Source organism: Berghia stephanieae, chromosome 10, assembly GCF_034508935.2.
Source record: "Berghia stephanieae isolate SIO BIC M18660-M18661 chromosome 10, UCSD_Bste_1.3, whole genome shotgun sequence".
Lineage (NCBI taxonomy): Eukaryota > Metazoa > Mollusca > Gastropoda > Nudibranchia > Aeolidiidae > Berghia > Berghia stephanieae.
In genome coordinates this window covers 8,919,881-8,935,213 of record NC_088369.1, presented here as the reverse complement: position 1 = coordinate 8,935,213, position 15,333 = coordinate 8,919,881, and the positions used below count along the sequence as shown (strand labels likewise).

The following is a 15,333-nucleotide window of genomic DNA, read 5'->3' as shown; positions in this document are numbered from 1 at the left end:
ATTAATGATTGGAGATGTTTACAATAGGAGGGTTGTTGGTAAATGTCTGTGTGATGGATATGATTATTGATTGGAGATGTTTACAATAGGAGGGTCGTTTGCAGGTTTAAGTAGATTAAAAACTAAGTAAGATAATAATATGAAATTGAATTTAATCGTCACTGACATGCACTTATTTGCAGGTTCAAGAATGCCACAAATGCTGGTGAACTCTCAAAATAAATAAATTGTCTTGTACAAAAAAAAAGATGCCTAACTGGCAACTGGTGCTGTATGAAATGGAAATGTGGTTCCATATGGCTTGCTGATAGTGGTCAATCTGTGGAAATACGCTATATTTATATTATTTTTTTTTCTTCTATATTTACAGACTCCACCTGGTGGTTTGCACACTCAATCAAATGTTCAGGACTCTGATGTCCTACAACAAGACCAAACCAGTCAGTGAATACCTCCGTAGCTTACAGAGTGAGTATTCAACAACAACATATTCATAATAATGATAATGATAAGAAGAAGAAGAACAACAACAACAACAATAACAAAAACAAAACAATAACAACAATGATTAATAATAATAATGATAACGGCAACAACAACAACACTAAAAATGGTAACAACAATTGTTAATGATAATAAGGACGACAACAACATCAACAACAACGATTGATTATGATGATAACAACACCAATGACAACAACACCAAAACAACAGTGATGAATGATGATAAGAACAAGAACAAAATCAACAATAAAAACAACAACAATTAATTTGATAATAATAATAATAATAATGAAGGTAATAATAATAATAATAATAATAATAATAATAATAATAATAATAATAATAATAATAATAATAATGATAATAATAATAATAATAACTTTTGTCTCTGTCTCTCTTTTTTTTCTTCTCACCAGCATATCTAAGTCGCACAGGTGACCTACGCAACCTCTTTGTGCTTCTGATTCGCCTTCACTCGTCATCGTTGGAGCAGGGCCAGACGTACCTTTGTGACTTGGTCCAGACCAACCACGTGTTGATGATGCTGATAGAGGAGTGGCTGGCCACTGGCATTTTGAAGGACTCGGAATTCAGCATGCTAGCTCATGTCAATCAGTATGTATAGAAGAAACAACGTTGACGTCACTCTCTTTGTTGTTGTTATTTTTAGACAGTTTGTTAATGATTAGTTCTCACTGAATTTTATCAGTCAAGACTATAAAGGGTTAAAAGTTACACACAGTTTTGTGTATTTGTATGTTTACTTTGGCTATAAGATGTTGTGAGTGTTTTACCTAAATACAAAGTATCTATTTGTATTAGTAACCCATTGCCTAAATCAGTATTTTGTTGGGACAAACATTTGAAAAGGTGTGTATGAAACAGTCTCGGACGAAGCAGAAAGAAAAATACCAGAAAAATCTATCCCCCCAAAAAATGACCACAGCTTCTAGCAACTTAGTATCACATTGACTGCATATTAAGTGTTGTTGCATCCTTTACATGGACATAAACGACTTGTCACATTCAATATTAGTCATCAATATTTTAATAAGTGTTAACCCAAGCCATGTCTTGATTGTCCTAAAAGGTTTGCCTCGTGTAAGATGATGGCCAAATATGGAAGTCTCCTGGAACAGGAGGACAGTAACAGGGAAACGTTGAACATTGCTGTACTCACCATGATGTACCACGTGGCTGGGAGCTGTCAGCGCCATGACACTCTGGTACAGCTTCCAATCCTCAAGGCTTTCACAGAGATATGGATGGAAAATGCTGTACAAGAGGAGGTGAGAATCTCAGTTTTTAGTTATATCAAATGGTTGGGTAATTGGAGAGTGATAATCTAATGTGGGCTTCACACATCTATTCTTTTTTTTTAAAATTGGGTTGGAGATCAATATTTGGATGTTTCAACTGCCGAAATGTTCAAATTTTGCAAGTTTTGTGTGTTGAAATGTTCAAACTCATTATCTGTTGGATACGAAACATTGACTATACTGCTATGCCACACAACATTTGACTTTGGTTCGAATACGTAAACTGCAGATCCAGGAGTTCAGACTACTGAGACCAGTTAATTGACTCAAACAGTTACACACAAGCAGACGATTGAGTTTTATGTAACAGATAACAAATATGTCTTTTAACGCATATTTTAAAAATAGTTTAACTAAAGAATAAGTGGAAGAGCATAAGATCCTATTTGAGTAAAATGAGATAAGAATACTGTATGTGACTTACAACCAAATGTTTTTTCTTTCTCAACAAAAGAGGAAAGTGAATATATATAAAAAACTTTGAATTTTTGTCCTTCCAATTTCTATCAATGATTTTGAAGATTTATTACATTCTATTACTTTTCAACTTTTCATTTAGAGCAAAATAAGAGCTGCAGCCAAGAGTAACTTAGCTACTGCTTCACTCTATGAGGTAAGTTTGAAATATATTTTGTATTTTCATAATGAAATATAGAGGATGGCTTGGTGGCTTCTCGAATTGTTATTTTATTTTGTTTAGTAAATAGATATTTATACATTGCCCAATTCTCTATAAAAATAGGATAAAGAAATTGCATTTTCTGCTTCTCACCCTTCTTTTTGTTGGTGTTGTTTTCATTTTCTAACAGTTGTCAAATTGCCGACAATATCACCACATTCTTTTTAGACTTTTCATCGTCATATGTAAACATATTGACTTTAAACTGATGGTGCTGTTAGTTCCATGAAAAATTTTCAGACAATAGGATTCAATAGTCGTAACGTCACTTCCTTCCTAATGGCGTATGGTAACTTAGTAATACTGGCTCTAAACTATCGGAACAATGGCGGATGCCCGTATGAAATATTTCTCCGGCGAGCATAAAAGCGTATCCAGAGGGGGAAAAAACATAAATTTGATCATGCTTTGACTTTTACACATTCTGATCACAAGACATATGAAAAAATCTAGCCATCTTGAAGAATAAAAAGTAATGATTTTCTTTGTTTAGAACCAAGATGGCCGCCGTTGCCAGGCGGAGTGACATCAGACTACTGAATCCAATTATGTCAGCTGACACTTGCATATCTTTTTCTTCCTTTTCATGACATGAAAAAAAAATTTACCATTTTGTTTGTTGTTGTTTGTTTTATTTTTGTTCATTTTTAAAAGGAGAATACGTAACAAAATTTTTTTCTCTTTTTTTATTTGAACTTGATGTTTTTCTTTTCATCAGCATGAGTTCAGGGACCTGATAGAGTTTGTGCTGAAAGTCTTCATGGATAACGCCGACAAGGCCAACGGGGCTTTTGCTGAAAGACTGTTTGCCAATGCTGGGTCTCCAGCCAGTCAGGAGACCTCTTCCATTGAAAGGTCAGTCGTGTTTTTTGTTTAATCATTACTATAATCTATCATTGTGTGGCTATGTGGTCTTGTGGTATGACACTCGCTTTCGGATCGGAAGGTCCTGGGTTCGAGCCTCACTCTGCGCATAGCTCGAGTCCTTGGAAAAGACTCTTTACTCACATTCTCTCACCGTACTCGGGTGTAAAATAAGTACCTGACTGTTCACAGCGTTGTCTTTGTCCGAAAAAATTGTAATATCGCCTAACAGGCGTCATGTTTCATTCTGCTTGTTACGTGTTGTTGTTGGTCAGGGACTCCTTGTAAAGCGCTTTGAGCACATTTAGTGGATATTGCGCTATATAAAAGCTCAATATTTTTTTTTTTTAAAAACAAGGAGGACATGGAACCATTAGATAAAAAAACCCGATATACCGACAGTTGTTATCCATTTTATTACAAACTTTTCCTATCTAGATACAGATTATATTATTGTGATGCTGTCAGTTACCAAATTTTATGATACAAATCAACAAAAGCAATGAATGAAGGAAGTAGTGAATACTACTTGACAGCATTATACTTTTATTTTTTCATGTCTTTGCGGTGGTTAATTTTGTGGTTTTATAATTATAAGGTAGATGCTGCATGAGGTAGGATATAATATTGATAATTATGGTAATAACAATAATAATAATGATGATGATGATTGTCATTTTATTATTATTATTATTATTATTATTATTATATTATATTATATATATTATTATTATTATTATTATTATTTATTATTTATTATTATTATTATATTATTATTATTATTATTATTATTATATTATTATTATTATTATTATTATTATTATTATTATTATTTATTATTATTATTATTATTATTATTATTATTATTATTATTATTATTATTATTATTATTATTATTATTATTATATTATTATTATTATTATTATTATTATTATTATTATTATTATTATTATTATATTATATTATTATTATTATTATTATTATTATTATTAATCATAATTTGTTGTTGTATTCTAACTATACTAGTATGAACACTGACAGTGGATTGTTTAGCAAGGATCTCGGGGAGGAGGAGCAAGTACTCATCTTGTCGTGGATGGCAGAGCTGTCTGGTACAGAGGATGCTGCCAATATTGTCACTAAACGCCTGAGAGATCACGGATATGACCAAAGCGTCGAACAGGTTAGTCGCATTTTTGTATAGAATTCCATGTTGTCAATATTTTATGAGGGTGAGATTGGAATTGCGGATATCTTCGAGGAATGTGCCTTAACAATGCCATTTTCTCATAGTTCATTCGTTTTTAGTGTTTTATTCATTTCTGTTGTGATAAAGGGAAAACCCGATACGTCCACATTTATCTGTCTTCATTGATTAAATTGAAGCTTCCATTCCATGTGACTTTTGTTATTTATTTCTTTGAGCTTCAAGCAGCTGCAGATCTACCTAAACAATCACTGCTGGTTGGATTTAGCTATCGAAGTGACAAATTAGGGAGCAGGCACTAGTGTATGATAGAGATCGGATAAAGTGTGTATGTAATAGTGCCAGTTTGATTTATTGTGTATGAATTAGTGCCAGATTGATTTAGTGTGTATGAAATAGTGCCAGATTGATAAAGTGTGTATGAAACAGTGCCAGATTGATAAAGCGTGTATGAAACAGTGCCAGATTGATTTAGTGTGTATGAAACAGTGCTAGATTGATAAAATGTGTATGAAATAGTGCCAGATTGATAAAGTGTGTATGAAACAGTACCAGATTGATACAGTGTATATGAAACAGTAGTGTAAGATTGATAAAGTGTGTATGAAACAGTACCAGATTGATAAAGTGTGTATGAAACAGTGCCAGATTGATTTAGTGTGTATGAAACAGTGCCAGATTGATTTAGTGTGTATGAAGCAGTGCCATATTGATAAAGTGTGTATGAAACAGTGCCAGATTGATAAAGTGTGTATGAATCATTGCCAGATTGATTTAGTGTGTATGAAACAGTGTCAGATTGATTTAGTGTGTATGAATCGGTGTCAGATTGATTTAGTGTGTATGAAACAGTGCCAGATTGATAAAGTGTGTATGAAACAGTGCCAGATTGATTTAGTATGTATGAAACAGTGCAAGATTGATAAAGTGTGTATGAAACAATGCTTTGTCTGTCACTGTTTCGTACACACTTTATCAAATTTGGATTAAACTATTTTGCTTCTAATAAATTTAAAAAAAGAAAAAAAAAAAAACAACAAGCAGATGAATACTCATGTTATTTGTTTCTAAAATATTCTAGGTGAAGAAATATCTAGAGGAGAATGGATTCCGTGTGGTTCGTAGACAAGTAGCTGGTTCTCCCAATCCATCCGATGACGCAGATAGTCAGGCTGATGAAGCGGTGAGTAAAGTGGAATAAAGAAATGATTTGTGTGGCATCAGAAATAAAAAAAAAAGAGTGTTTATTAAACGGCACATGTCAATGGGGTTTTTTTTTTTCTATGCTGATGTGCCTCAAAGAATTAAATTATGAAGAAGATTGATAAAGTGTGTATGAAACAGTGCCAGATCTAAATTTTCATAACAGTATAATCATTAAAATAAATAAGTGGCTGTGTGAAATAAGCACATTTTTTAATTGTTTTTTTTAAAGGGGGGGGGGGGGGATGTCTCCACTTAGTTTAAAATAAAAATTTTCGGACAAAAAAACTATTTTATCAATTTATGGATGAGTTATATTATGAAAAGTTCACTGAATTAACACAAGTCCTCTATTTTTAACAAAAGGACATTTATTCTCAGTGACTTTTTAAAATTTGAGCTTTATATAGCGCAATATCCACTAAATGTGCTCAAAGCGCTTTACAAGGGGTCCGTGGCCAACAGCAACATTTAACATGTAGGACGGGACATGACGCCTGTTAGGCGATATTACAATTTTTCGGACAAAGGTAACGCTGTTAACGGCCAGGTACTCATTTTACACCTGAGTACGGTGAGAGAATGTGAGTAAAGAGCCTTTTCCAAGGATTCAACTATGCGCCGAGCGCGAGGCTCGAACCCAGGACCTTCCGATCCGAAAGTGAGTGTCATACCACTAGACCACATAGCCGCCTTATTCTTGAAGAATAAACATTTTCCCATTTCCAGGCTGCCGCTGCTGCTGCTGCCGCTGAGAGCAATGATAAAACAACCAAAGTGTTGGAGGAACTGTCAATGGTGCCTGAGGATGACGTCATACCGTATTTGGTGGGGAAAGTGAAGGAGGACGGCCATGAAGCACAACTGGTCTGGCTACAGAAACAGTTGATGGAAGCTGCCTATACCAAATTTGGTATGTTCTATCATGTATTACTCTCTCTTGGCTGTATTTTTTTTAAAAATCATCATAAAAATAATATCTGGAAAATTAAACATAAGTGGGCATTGTGGCTCAGCATTATGGTCTTTGTTTCATACCCGAAAGGTACAGAGTTCGACTACCCACTGCACAGTGTGGCTATTGAGCATTTTACGCTGCTGCACTGTAGCTGATGTCTTGGTTATTCCAGTCTTCTCTTGGAATGGACCCTAAAGACAAATTTCCCCTGTAAGATGAATTAAAAGAATTTATTTTTAAAAACACCCATGGAGCTGGAGTTCATCCCAGTTTCTGTAGCGTTAAATGGATTGTACCAATTGCTTGTCACATGTGGATAGGACGCTAGTCTTATCACAAAGTACTTTCTGCTAGATGAAACAGACCCAGTCACCCAATCACTATTGTATGGACAGGTTTAGTGGAAGTGTTTGGAGGGTCGACTGCATCAAAGATAAATGCTGCCGCACTATGGAAAAACATGTATTTAAGATTTTGACCAGGAAGTCCCAGGTATATTTTTTGCCAAGATTACGGTCATTTTATTCGATCGACATTTGGAGGGCCTGATTATTTGGCCAAAATATGTGTCAGTGCATGGTATAAGAAAGTCGATATGTGTCAGTGCATGGTATAAGAAAGTCGATATGTGTCAGTGCATGGTATAAGAAAGTCGATATGTGTCAGTGCATGGTATAAGAAAGTCGATATGTGTCAGTGCATGGTATAAGAAAGTCGATATGTGTCAGTGCATGGTATAAGAAAGTCGATATGTGTCAGTGCATGGTATAAGAAAGTCGGAAGGTGAAAATTTTGGATTTGCATATTATTTTTTTTTCATTTTCTGAAAGAATATTCTCAATATATTTTCTAGAATATTCTATTATATTGTTTCTTCCAGAATTCATGGAATAATCAGGGAGGTCGTTTCGAAGTGTGATATAGATCTCAAATTGTTGTCAATAGTTGAAGTTCATTGTGCTGATCTCTTTCTTTCTCTTTCAGGATTACAAGATCCAAGTGTCCGCATTCATGTCGAAGAGCCAATTGCAAGATTTTATGCTTGTGAGTTCTCTGTTCCTTGACAATATATATATATATATATAATATATATATATATATATATATATATATATATATATATATATATATATATATATATATATATATATAAAGAAGAGAGAGAGAGAGAGAGAGAGAGAGAGAGAGAGAGAATGCAAATTGTCACTCACATTTTTTGTGGCCGAGACGATTCGTTTCTTTGTCTTACACGTCCTCAGTCGGCCACTGAAGACGTCTAAGACACGGGCCACAAAAAATGTGAGTGACAATTTGCATTCTATATTAGCTCTAACCATCATTATCGAGCACTTTCGTACCTACGAGTACCCACCAACACTCATATATATATATATATATATATATATATATATATATATATATATATATATATATATATATATATATATATATATATAATATATATATATATATATATATATATATATATATATATATATACATATATATATATATATATTTAAGAATAAGCCCTATTTTATGAAATTCAATTTCCACAACTGTGATCCATTGCCTCAAAATGGTTCTCTGTTGAGGTAAACTATGCGGCTATGTGGTCTTGTGGTAGGACACTCGCCTTCAGATCAGAAAGTTCAGGGTTCGAGTCCTGCTCTAAGCGGTGCTTAGTTGAGTCTTTGGAAAATGCTCTTTACTCAACATTTTCTCTCCGTACTTGGGTGTAAAATGAGTACCTGTTATATTCTTATTTGTGTATTTCTTTTCATCCGTTGTATATTTTAATTTGTGAAATGTTAATAATAAAATTAATATTGATAATAATAATAATAATAATAATAATAATAATAATAATAATAATAATAATAATAATAATAATAAAATAATAATAATAATAATAATAATAATAGTAAGAATAATAATAATAATGATAGTAAGAATAATTATAATAATGGTAATAATAATATAGGTCTTTGTCTTAGTGAATACTCATTTTTTTGTCCTGTGTTTTTCCTCTCTAAAACTTGTATTTCAATGATTTTTCTCTCCTCTATCCCAGTGCAAAACAAATCCATACCGATGGTGCCGTGGAGTGAAGAGGTGGAACAAGCCCTGGCCACTCCTTACTTCTTGTTCCTTCAAAAGTGTTTGGGTCTCTACACCAATGAGGATCCCAACATCCTGTTTCCCAGAATCCCTCAGTACCTGACGCCATCTGTGTTAGTGGATATGGCCTCTCGCATCGGTCCCATTGAGTCTTGTAAGTATTAAAATATTAGTAATAGTTATACATATCCATTTAATTTTTGTTTTATGATGTAAGACTACACGTGTGGCTATGTGGTCTTGTGGTATGATACTTGCTTTTGGATAGGAAGATCCTGGGTTTGAGCCTCGCTCAGCGCATAGTTGAGTCCTTGGAAAATACTCTTTACTCATTCTCTCACCGTACTTAGGTGTAAAATGAGTACCTGGCCATTGACAGTTTTGTCTCTGTCGGAAAAGAAATTGTAATATTGCCTAACTTGCATCGTGTCTTGTTCTACATGTTACGAGTTGATGTTAATCAGGTACCCTTTGTATTGTAAAGCACTTTGAGCACGTTTAATGGATATTGCGCTCTATCTAATAATCTTACCGGAGGGGTGGAATAAACATATGGGTGGAATAAACGTATTCATTTATTTCTTTGTATTTACTTGCAAGCTCGTTGTGTTATTGGGCATGATGAAAATAACTCGTTTGATAAATACAAAGAGATGAAATAATCGTATAATATTATCCCACTTGACTCTTGTTTTTCTTGAGCACTGTGCTACAGCCAGTGACAGACAATGGCTAGCGGTTGATTTGTAGCTACTGTAGCTATGTGGTCTTGTGCTATAGTAGTATCGAATGGCTACACCTCTATTTTGAATCTTTTAATCCATTCTTCAAATTCATTTCCTGCCCTATAGGCTGTCTCGTAGCCTCCTGATAGGCTTGTCACTGGGCAGTGTGCTATGACATTCATCTTAGGACTCAAAGGTCACATAGTTGAGTCCTTGGAAAAGGCTCTAAATCACATTTTCAGGAGTAAAATGAGTTCCTGGCCGTTGATATTAATAGAGCTCTCTTTCAGAAAAAAAGTGTTATATATTATCGCCTAACATGCTAAGTGTTGCTGTTGGCTTGAGAGCCCTTGTAAAGTGCTTTAACCATGTTTAGGGGATATTGTCCAATTTAAAAGCTCGTTTAAATCACCACAACACGAAACTGTTTTGAGGCAATAAAACGTAAATGTTTACGTAGGTGTTAAATATAGTTGTGGCCGTGTATTGAAGTTTTTTGACGTCCACACTCCACACGTTTATCAATAAATTCATAGGAAAGAAGGATAAGGGGATAAATTATGTGACTCAAAAAGAAGGAAACAACACAATGTGTTTTTTGTTTTGTTCCCTTATTTATGAGTCACATTTATTCCCTTTATATTTCTCTCCATTTTGTTTACTCATTTAGGGCGGGTGGTTGGATGGGAGCATCACCCTTGAATCGTATACCTATGATGTTCGCATGGGTGTACGATCCGATAGTGATGTCGTTTCTTCTTCTCTTTACTAGCCTATCCTGCTTCTTTGGTTTGTGATTGTATTTTTGACAGGGGATATTTTTTTTCTGTAAATCTTCTGCCTGTTTGTTCTTGGTTATTTATAATTTAGCTTATGATATCTTTAGATTATGATTTTGATTTACATTTGTACTATCTTTGTTAGATTGCTTGTTTTTTTGTTTCAGCGGTCTCTCATATAACCTCAATTGTGTTGGAAGAGACCTAAAGCAACAAACAAACAAACAAAAAAAAATACTCATTTAGGCACCTCTAGTTTTTGGTTTGACAATAAATTCATTCGTTGTTTGTTTTCCAAACAGTATCAGCCAAGTTTGACTTGAGTCTGTTGAAGGAAGAGCCCACTGCATTGGGAGAGCCAGAACACGCGGGCCATCAGCAGCTGCCTGACTCAACTGTGGACGAATGTGGCATCAATATTGTCGGGTGAGTCTTGATAGACTGTCATCCTGGGTGTCAGCATCCCCCTTCTCCTCCTTTTCCTTCATCTCTTCATCGTCATCATTATCATCATAATCATCATCATCCCTCTTCATGATTATGATGATGATCATCATAATTGTCATTCATCAGTGCTGATGGTTTTCCTCAGATCCGCGATTTTGGAGTCCAGAAGAGGAATTTCCTCCTTTTAAAAATTACATTTTCTCGAAACAATGTGCTAGCAATGAGAGAGTTGATGTGTGGTGGAACTCTCCAGAAGTTAGCTAGAGTATCATTGATAGTCTGTCATCTCAATTGCTCTAAAAGTAGGGTTTAGTGCAGTAAAAATGGGACTTAAAGGCAATCGTTCAACATTTTCCTACTTTTTCACTTTTTGTCACCATCAGCACTGATTCATATTCTTCTTCTTCTTCTTCTTCTTCTTCTTCTTCTTCTTCTTCTTCTTCTTCTTCTTCTTCTTCTTCTTCTTCTTCTTCTTCTTCTTCTTCTTCTTCTTTCTTCTTCTTCTTCTCTTCTTCTTCTTCTTCTTCTTCTTCTTCTTCTTCTTTTCTTCTTCTTCTTCTTCTTCTTCTTCTCTTCTTCTTCTTCTTCTTCTTCTTCTTCTTCTTCTTCTTCTTCTTCTTCTTCTTCTTCTTCTTCTTCTTCTCTTCTTCTCTTCTTCTTCTTCTTCTTCTCTTTTCTTTCTTCTCTTCTTCTTCTTCTTCTTCTTCTTCTTCTCTTCTTCTTCTTTCTTCTTCTTCTTCTTCTTCTTCTTCTTTCTTCTTCTTCTCTTTCTTCTTCTTCTTCTTCTTCTTCTTCTTCTTCTTCTTCTTCTTCTTCTTCTTCTTCTTCTTCTTCTTCTTCTTCTTCTTCTTTTCTTCTTCTTCTTCTTCTTCTTCTTCTTCTTCTTTTCTTCTTCTTCTTCTTCTTCTTCTTCTTCTTCTTCTCTTCTTCTTCTTCTTCTTCTTCTTCTTCTTCTTCTTCTTCTTCTTCTCTTCTTCTTCTTCTTCTTCTTCTTCTTCTTCTTCTTTCTTCTTCTTCTTCTTCTCTTTCTTCTCTTCTTCTTTCTCTTTCTTCCTTCTTCTTCTTCTTCTTTCTTCTTCTTCATCATATCATTATTTATCTATATCTTTATAATCATAATTATTAATTATAATATTATTAATAATATAATATAATTAATAATAATAATAATAAATAATAATAATAATAATAATTAATAATAATAATAATAATAATAATAATAAAAACAACTGCATGGCACGTGAAATTGTCAATGTGCTTCACAATACTTTCTTCTTTTCCCCAGCAAGCCACCTGGAACCATATTTCCATTTAATAGAGTGCAAAACGCCAGTTAGGCACCCTTTGTTCTAGCAATCTTTACATTATCACATTATCTGTCACAATCTATAGCCAGGTACACATCCAGGCTTGACTCTACTTGAGTAATGTTTGTGAAGCGCCTTATCTATGTAATGACAAAAAGCTGAGACCAAAATTTGGCCATTTATCTGGTCTTTGTCCATATCTGGTACAAGACAAGACACTGTATTATATTTTTTTCATGGTTTTGGATTTATTAAATAAGATAATTTCTACCTCGGCACTTAAGACCATGAGATTGCGAGATCAATTCAATTCTTCTTCTTCTTCAAGTACCAAGTCTGAGCCAGACATCGATGGTCATGGTACACCATTCATCTCTCTGATCCCTCAAAAAAACTAATATTATTACTCTTCTCTTTCTTTGTCACCCAGCTGTTCAAACTATCCAAATATGTTTTTCTTGGTCTACCTTTAATCTTTTTACCTTCTATCTTTCCTGTGAGAGCAAGATGTTCAATACATTTTTGTCGATTTAGGTGCCCTAAAAATTGCATTTGTCTTGTTCTTATTGTACGAATTTGATAAATTTAATCAATCCATAGCCATGAAAGAATATCTTTATTCCACCCCTCAAAGAAGATTCTTAGATATTTCGTTAACAAGTTTAAGTTTCATTTTGTAATGAATTCAACTTCACCTATTGTGATCATTTTGGAAAATGGTTGCTTTGCCATCATCAAGCCATGGAATATCAGAAATCCCCACGACCGTGAATTCCTTATTTTTTGTAGGATTTACATTCATACACACCAAAGGACTATGTCAAATAGCCTATCAGCCATCTTTTTAACCTCTGTTTTAAGTCAATAAAATGAGCAAAAATATTTTGCCATCGTTGAATAATTTTTTTATTCCTCAGGTTCAAATCATTTTTCAACAATTATTTTTTGCTGAGAAATGCTAGGGTTTTCCAAGATTAGGGGTGGAATATTAAACATTGGATTTGTATTCATGAGCACCAAAAGATTATTTTTAATTGCCAATCAGCTGTCTTTTACACCATATTTCACATCAATAAAATATGCGAAAATATTCTGCAATCGTTGAATAAAATTTTTATTCAACGCGTTCAAAGCATTATTCAACGATTGATCACGTATTTACTAAGAAATGATAGAGTTTTCCAATGGGAGGGGTGGAATAATATTTATTCATCATCACAATCTGCCTCAGTATTTATTATAATCACTATTATTATTCTACTCCTCAGACCACCCAAGTCTATGCCTGAATACCAATGGCTGGGCGCCATTCAAGCCATGAATCAGATGGCTCCTTGTTCATCCTCGAGATAGACAAATACATACAATAACCTTATAGTACAGGGAGACAGTTTTCCCATGACGTTGGTGATGATGCCTCCAAAACATCTACTACCCCGGAAAGTTTGGGTCATCATTTTGATAAACAAGACAGGTTATGCAGTCAAATGAAATTTTTAATGAGGATCAGCAAATATAACCTGCTCAGATTAAAAATAATAAAAATGTTCACAATCATTTTGGAGTGGGAAAAAAAGCACGAAACAAACCTTGAAATTTTAGACACAACTGTGTCTGTAAACACAGCCATTGTGAACCTGACACGGACCAAAAAATTTCATCAAAAGACAAGTCTTTGGCCACAAAAGAAAACAAATCGGGAGTAGTATTCAATAGTTCAACCAATAGGATCCATTGTTTCCTTGAGCTCCATTAACGACAACTCACCAGGCACTTCACAAACCTAAAATATGACGTCAAACTTTGTCCTAGCAGCTCCTAGTGTCAGCTATAAGTTAAAGAGGGCTATGCTACAAGTCCTTAATTGCATATATTTCACAAATTACCCAATACCTTTCCAGTGATTCAATGTTAAAATAAATGAGTGCGTTTTGAAGATATGTCACTCGTAATCAAACAGTCGATTTTAGTCATCCAATGAAATCAATAAATGATCTGTAAAGAAGTGACTTCTTTGATCTTAGCAGCAACACGAATCAGTTGCTCTTGTTTTTCCAACTCATCCATAGTTGGATATTTTTTCATAATATTGTTCACCTGAAAAAAACAAACACTGGCCTGGCATGAGAAAGTAACCAAGAGCAGGTTTATATCAGAAAAGGAATAATTTTTTTTTTTTTTAAAGTGTCGCCAACTGGGGATTTTTTTTTTTTCATTTGTTGCCAATCGCTTTCCTATGCAACTTACACTTGACTACTCTCTCATGCCAACAACAGTGCTTGCCTTGTTATTTAATCTCTATCTTTAAATCTCTTTTTTAAAAGTTGTTATTTTTTTTTTTTTTTTTTTTGGCATTTGATGTTAAAATCAAAGTTATGTTATGCTATTCAAGTCACTATCATTGATCTTATCTTTTCGCAATCATATCATTCCTCCTATGTATTTGATACGAATAAATCTTATAAAACAAGCCTGTAAATCTATAATATTTAAGATTAGGAAATGACATTGTACTGAGTCAGCAAGTTGTTGTTGTTGTTTGACTTTGTTTGAGATTGTTCCCCCCCCCCCCCCCCCCTTGTTTGAGATTGTTGGCACTTACTTATTCTATGTTAACAATAAGAAATTCCCTTTATTCATCCCCCCCCCCCCCCCCCCCCCCCCGGGGAAATATGTCTTTAGGTTTAACCTAAGGGAAGACTTGGAATAACACAGGCCTTAGCTGCATTGCAGTACTGCAAAGTGAGCTAGGGTGAGGTAACTTACTTAATGCCCCACCACAGTATGGTGGGGAGTCAAACTCCGAACTGTCTGGGTATGTAGCAAAGACTATATTGCTTTGCACAAACTTGATCAAAGTCGCATGTTTAAACTACAAGTTGAAAACCCCAGTACTAAAAGTGCTTAAAAGTCCCATTTTTTCATGATTTTTCAGCTCATCAGTGATAAACTCAAAGTATAATCACCTTAGTTCACTACTCACCAATTATTATTTTCATGATAGACATAGATAGCTACAACCCCTACCTCAATACTACTAATTTTATTATTTTTTGTGTACTGTCTAATGTAGACCACAATCTCTAAACCTCTATTTTCTGAAAAACTAACTTCCTATGACGCAAGTACTTTTTAACACAAGGCTCTTCAATTCTTTTTTTATTCATCTAAATCATGATACCTGTTTGTGATGATCGGCCATAGATAGATTACCCCTTGT

The 15,333-nt window shown here is 34.2% G+C and overlaps 1 protein-coding gene across 1 annotated transcript in view; it reads left to right on the top strand.

Moving 5' to 3' along the window:
- LOC144956180 (protein timeless-like) overlaps positions 1-14,485 on the top strand; it is an 81,731-nt gene extending 67,246 nt beyond the window's left edge. Inside the window, exons 14-25 of the mRNA XM_078886580.1 lie at positions 371-468; positions 921-1,119; positions 1,595-1,793; positions 2,383-2,436; positions 3,221-3,357; positions 4,393-4,549; positions 5,655-5,756; positions 6,506-6,689; positions 7,719-7,778; positions 8,809-9,009; positions 10,662-10,785; positions 13,382-14,485. Of these exons, the coding sequence (XP_078742706.1) occupies positions 371-468; positions 921-1,119; positions 1,595-1,793; positions 2,383-2,436; positions 3,221-3,357; positions 4,393-4,549; positions 5,655-5,756; positions 6,506-6,689; positions 7,719-7,778; positions 8,809-9,009; positions 10,662-10,785; positions 13,382-13,466 (1,600 nt within the window). The 3' untranslated portion in view covers positions 13,467-14,485. The remainder of the gene's footprint in view (positions 1-370; positions 469-920; positions 1,120-1,594; positions 1,794-2,382; positions 2,437-3,220; positions 3,358-4,392; positions 4,550-5,654; positions 5,757-6,505; positions 6,690-7,718; positions 7,779-8,808; positions 9,010-10,661; positions 10,786-13,381) is intronic.
- Positions 14,486-15,333: the final 848 nt, after the last annotated feature.